Source organism: Abrus precatorius, unplaced genomic scaffold (assembly GCF_003935025.1).
Source record: "Abrus precatorius isolate BTA unplaced genomic scaffold, Abrus_2018 Scaffold9, whole genome shotgun sequence".
In the NCBI taxonomy this organism is placed as follows: Eukaryota; Viridiplantae; Streptophyta; class Magnoliopsida; order Fabales; family Fabaceae; genus Abrus; species Abrus precatorius.
In genome coordinates this window covers 26072579-26078578 of record NW_020874439.1, presented here as the reverse complement: position 1 = coordinate 26078578, position 6000 = coordinate 26072579, and the positions used below count along the sequence as shown (strand labels likewise).

The 6000-nt window shown below is 30.2% G+C and overlaps 2 protein-coding genes across 2 annotated transcripts; both read right to left on the bottom strand.

The window, feature by feature from the left end:
* Positions 1-1880: 1880 nt before the first annotated feature.
* LOC113851589 (BON1-associated protein 2-like) lies at positions 1881-2991 on the bottom strand. Its single transcript, XM_027482105.1, has one exon. The coding sequence runs from the start codon at positions 2879-2881 to the stop codon at positions 2345-2347; it is 537 nt and encodes a 178-aa protein (XP_027337906.1). The 5' UTR covers positions 2882-2991; the 3' UTR covers positions 1881-2344.
* A 2094-nt stretch (positions 2992-5085) lies between these two features.
* On the bottom strand, positions 5086-5862 carry LOC113851602 (BON1-associated protein 2-like). The gene has a single exon (XM_027482125.1). It carries the CDS (start codon positions 5792-5794, stop codon positions 5243-5245), a length of 552 nt encoding a protein of 183 aa, XP_027337926.1. The 5' UTR covers positions 5795-5862; the 3' UTR covers positions 5086-5242.
* Between the last annotated feature and the right edge of the window lie 138 nt (positions 5863-6000).

Here is a 6000-nt window from a genome sequence, read left to right as displayed (position 1 = left end):
AAGGTCATAGAAACTTTGTTATAGTCCAAGTCCACAGTAAAAATTAAAAAATTATAAAATCACTTGCATTTCCTGAAGGTAACAAAGTTTTATTTTATAATTTTCTTGTGGAGACTTTTCAGTTTCACTATACAAATCCTAATTCGATCAGTCAACCTCTCAAATAACAAGCAAAATGAAAGGCATTAGTGAAAATTACTCATAACTTGAAGAGAAACTTGGTTTGCAAGGGGAGAGGGGTTCTCGGTATCAGTCTATCAGCCTTGGCTAGTAAAATAATAAAATAAAAGAGAAATAGTTAAAGAAAAGTTTTTTTTATTTTAAACAAGTTAAAAAAATCTCATTAGTTGATGGTTTATACTGTATAAAAATTAAAAATTATAATAAAATTAAGAAGATTAAGAGAAGAGTTAACGTAAAAGTAAAAAAAAAAAGGATAGATTTCAGATAAAATAATAATATATTAGGTTAAAGTAAATAATTTACTTAAAAGTCACGTTAAAAAATTTGGAAAGGATATATGTAAAAAATATTATAACTAGAAAAATTTATAATAACACGAAGTTTTTTAAGTATCAAAAGCTTTGGTTATTGTGTATAAGAAAAGTGTTTACATTAAGAGTCGATAATTATAGGTAAGATATGTTGAACTATTAAAATTTAATATTTTTTAAATATTTTTTTGTTAGAAGCTTAATTTTAAGAATAGAAGTGTATATGATTTCACTTTCTTTCTCAACAGTGATATTTTAACAAAAATAACATAAAATAAAAAATAATTCTTTTTACAATTTGAAATTTTTTTATACAATGATGACTTCTACAATATTTTTTTTTGGCATAATCAAGAAGATTAAGATAAGAATTGGTAAAAATTAAAAAAATATATAAAACTTTGAAAGAAAAAAAAAACTAGTTTAAAGGGAATTATAACTTAAAGAAAAAAAATATTATAAACACAAATATTTATTTGCCATAATAACATTTAATCTCTTAAGTATAGTCAAAATTAAGTAATTATATGTCAAGTGAAAATTTACAACCTTATCCATAAATAATTTCAGAGTCTTAAAAATTTAAATTAAATGTAATATTTAAATTCACTTATATTATTTACTCATCACTTGTTAATATATTTTGATTCACTGTTAACAAAACTTGGTAAAATTAAAAATAATATGACAACACATTTAGTATATTTATTCAAATAATTTTCACAATATCTTCATTATTGAAAGGACGTGACAAAACTTGGTAAAAAGAAAAAAAATATTGACACCACACTTAGCATATTTATTTAAATAATTTTTACGATACATTGGCCGTTGAAAGATTTAATTTTATATTAAAAGATTTAAAAATTGTATTTACTTATTAATTTTTAAAATATTTATTATTATTAAATGATCTTTTAATTTAAAATTTAAAAATAATTGTTATTTTGTAACCTCTTCTTAAATCTAAAATAATATTTCAAACTTTTTTTTTTTTCTGAACAGGGTTCGAAAGAGAGATACAGTGATACCACACACTATTACTGTCTAAGAGTGGCTAAATAAAGTAGTTTTGCATGCAAATTAAAAACAAAATATACTCAAATTCACGTTACACATTATTTTTAAACAAATAAACTAAACGAAACAACTTACATGTTGAAACAAACTGACATTTAATATCCTGTAATAAATAATTAATTGACACTAAGCAATATTATATTTCAAATTAAAGAATAAAAATAATAGTATAAAACAACTTGTTGAGCTTGTGCTTTCCCGTCTAGGAAATTTAACCATGTCGACAAAACACCACCCTTACAATAAAAAGTAAATTATAATAAAAATAAATGATATACTCTTTAAATATGCAGATATAAGAGAAAAAACTATTTATTTAATATATTTTATTAACTATAATTTATTAAAAATAAAAAACTAAAATGAATAGTTTAAAGTGTGTGAAAACTTGCTCGTAAACTACTGTGGAGGCATGATCCTGCCGCATACGTCATTAAATTGACGTCTATTGTAGGAATGATTACTAACAAAACTTGATTGACGCTTCGATGCCTTCATAAGATCACGCGCTTTCTAAGTGCCTCTGTGAACAACCGTTGCAACTTGAGGACAATTCTCGCGCGTTCTTCATCTTTCTTGAAAGTGCACGCCAAAATATTCTATATTTTGATATTTATTATACCAAAATAAGGAGTTTGGCATTCAAGATTTTTAGCAAAGTGTAGGAACCTTCCTCTCAAAATACAAAATACAAGTAAACCAAAATTGACTCTCTTCCCTTACAGACCATTACAAAGAATTTTCAAATAATCAATCAAAAATAAAAATCTTCAAATAATATTGTTAGGGTAGTTCCACCAAAACGGAACACCAACAACAACTCCGTCAGATTTCTTGTCACCTACATTGATTCCGGTGATTTGATGACCGGAATCCTTCCCACTCACCAGAGTTGGCGAAACCGAGCATTTCTCCCACGCTGCTACCCTCACCGCGAAATGAATAACCCCATTTCTTTTCCCTTCCCAATCCCTCAACCGGTAACTCAACACTTGCAAGCAATTTTCCGCCACGGCGTCGTTTAGAAAATCCGAAACCGCGATTCTGGCCACCCCAACGGGTCGAACACCCTTGAACTTGTTGCATTGTACCTCGAACGTGATCGAGCGTGCATACATAGGCACGTTCATCATGAACTTCTCATTCCATGCATAGAAACTCGAGTTGTTGCTTCCACTATCTTTGACCATCTTCGTGGTGCAGCAGTTTAAGGACTCGGCCCGAACGACGACGTATGGGTCCTCCATTACGCGAAGGTTTTCACCCGATATAACTGTGATTTCTAGCGTGCGTGAGCTTATCACCATGCTTGTGAACTAAGTGTAACGACGAGTTATAATGTCTCTGAGTGTGTGCGAGTAACTTTGATTTGTTAGTTGTGAAGTGGAAGAAGGGGTTATATAACATAACATATATATACAATGGGTTTTGGAAGGAAATGCTAAAGAGATTAGAGAGAAAGAGCGTAAATGGTTGGCTATTTCAACGCTCTTCGGTTTGTAAAATGTGTTGACTTTTTGACTCGGCACTTTGACCATCGGATACGCTAATACGCTGTTTGGTTTATATTTTTGTAAAATTATGTAGAAACAACGACAGGGATGTTTTGCGTGTAACGCGTGTACTTGGGGTGGGGGACAAGTTTCTATGCCACTTTCTCGTTCTAACAAATATTAATGAACACCGTAATTTTTAGAAATACAATGTCTCTTATAGTTTATTTATTTTTTAATTATAATTTATGAATATTTCAACATTGTCAATATTTACTTAATATTTTTTACGTTTTTCTTCTTATTAAATTATATCACATATTGTATTTACCATTTTTCTCTATTATTTTTTTCTTACCAATAAATGTTTAAAATGTTTTTCTCGTTTTAAAATAATTTCCGATAAAAAATTGTAAAAGAAGCAGATGACCATGTGGGATGTGGCGGATCCACGTTGTGGACAAGTGGCCAACGTGGAACAGATATCTCTGTTACGGTGGCGGTGCCGACATCCAATAAATTCAAACTTTTTTTTCTTTAGGTACTAAATGCAGGGACAGATCACCTGATAAAAGGAGGAGTGGCGATGGTCTTGGCCTGCATTATACAAAATATCATTTATCAATAAATACAAATTTTTAAAATATTAAGATGGTCTTTATTATTATAATTTTTATGAAAGATACATTGTTAATATAAATTTTAAAAATCTGCCCATTATTAATATGATAACTTATATATAAGACTTCGTCTAAATAGTGCTTATGTAACTGAGTGCGCTTCAGTTTAATTATACTCTGCTAAGGAATTTCTTGGTTTTACTAACAGACAAAATAAGAACAAATCACATGAACTTTCGAAAGTTGATGATTCGATATCAACCAAACGAATTGAAGAGTGTGAGAGGGAGATCATTAACATTGCTTTACGTGTTAGAAACTAAACTTCACCGACCCGCACCGTCTCATCCACTCAACACATATTCAACGATGAGAATCAAGAAAATGAGGAGGAAATGAATGTTGGCAAGCCCCTAGGCACTATATAGCGTCACTAATGAACTGAAAATGAAGAAAGTTAAACTACCTAATTATGCAGTTGCATACATGAAGGCGTCTCTGTGTTTTATGTTATGTTTTCGAATTTTGTATATAAAAGAATAAAAGATAAAAATAATTGTATATGTTATGAATTTTTAATAGTTGAATTAAAAGAATCTCTTTTTGCAATATATATAGCAAATGAAAGTGATCAATTAAGGCATATACTTTAACTATTTTCTTAAAAAATCTTTTACACTTACTTTAAAGGTAATAAACTAAATTCACTATAATCCATATCACTGGCAGAAGTTTACTGGAACGTTCTCAAACAAGCTATTTTTTTTATATACCCAATCCGTAAAAAAAATGTTAAAAGATTTTATTTACATTCGACGATAATATTTCAATTTTCTTTAAAAGCTTTATATATATATATATATATATATATATATATATATATATATATATCTGAAATATAATTTCTTGTAAACATAAAAATATTTAAAAAGGATTAATATTTTTATATTTTTTTATCCACATTTTGTTTCACTGTTAAAAGACAATTGTTAAAGCTATCTGAATATGCTCAAGAGGGAGATGATTCCCACAACTTAAGCATTATTTAGGATTGAAAAAGCCGGTTAAACTGCTCAGCCTTCCCTATTTCCGCAAGTAAATCCGCTGTAAAGAAGGCCAAATTTAACTTTTTATTTTTAAAATGAGTTAAAAATTAAAAGTATCAAACTCATTTTTTTTAGTGTGAATTTTGCAGGTTGATCCATTTAAGAATAAATAAATTAATATGTAAAAGAGATAGATATAAAAATATAAATTTTGTAAGAAAAATAATATGTTGACATTCAAGTTTTAAATGCTAAATGGATGAAAAAGTTAAGAATAATATATAAAAAAAAATGATAGATATGGATATATAATAAAAAAAGCATGAAGAATGAGAATTACTATTTTAATACTTTCTTACAAAAGCATTCATGTTTGCGTACAAGACAAGATTTCTAACAAATTATATCAACCTTTATCACACAATATATATTTGAATTAAATTTGGCTTTCCTCACCCTCTTTCACAAAATACACAGCAAATAAAAAAATTTAGAAAATATATAAATCTTCAAACAACGCTAGGGTAGTTCCACCAAATTGGAACACCAACGGCAACTTCGTTACAAGAGTTCTTGTCATCAATCCCGATTCCCAAGAACTGATCACCGGATTCCTTACTCGCCACCGTTCCCTTCACCGCCTCCACAGTGGAATTCAAACATTCCTCCGGCGGCGCCACCCTCACTGCGAAGCGAATGATTCCATTTCTTTTCCCTTCCCAGTCCCTCAACCGGTAACTAAACACTTGGAAGCAGTTTTGGGACACGACGCCGTTTAGAAAATCGGAAACGGCGATTCTGGCGACTCCAACGGGTCGAACAGCCTTGAACCTGTTGGATTGAACCTGGAATGTGATGGATCTTGCATGCACAGGCACGTTGAGCATTATCTTCTGATTCCACGAAAAGAAAGTGGAGTTATTGTTTCCACTATCTTTGGCCATGTTCGTTGTGCAGCATTTTAAAGACTCAGCCCGAACGACGACGTATGGATCCTCCGTTACTAGAATGTTTTCACCTGATATCACCGTGATTTCTAGCGTACGTGAGCTTACCCCCATTGCAGAAGAAATTGCAGAAAGATATGTGTAAGTGTAATTATGAATGTGTATATCTGGTTTGTTTGAGTGAGTTTGCAAATGGTGAAGAGAGGGTGCATGTTTTTATATGTAATGAAAACGCGGAAGAGAGAGAGAGAGAAAGAGAGAGAGAAAATTGTGTTTGTTTCAATATTTTTGCTATGTAAAATGTGTATGGACTTTTGACT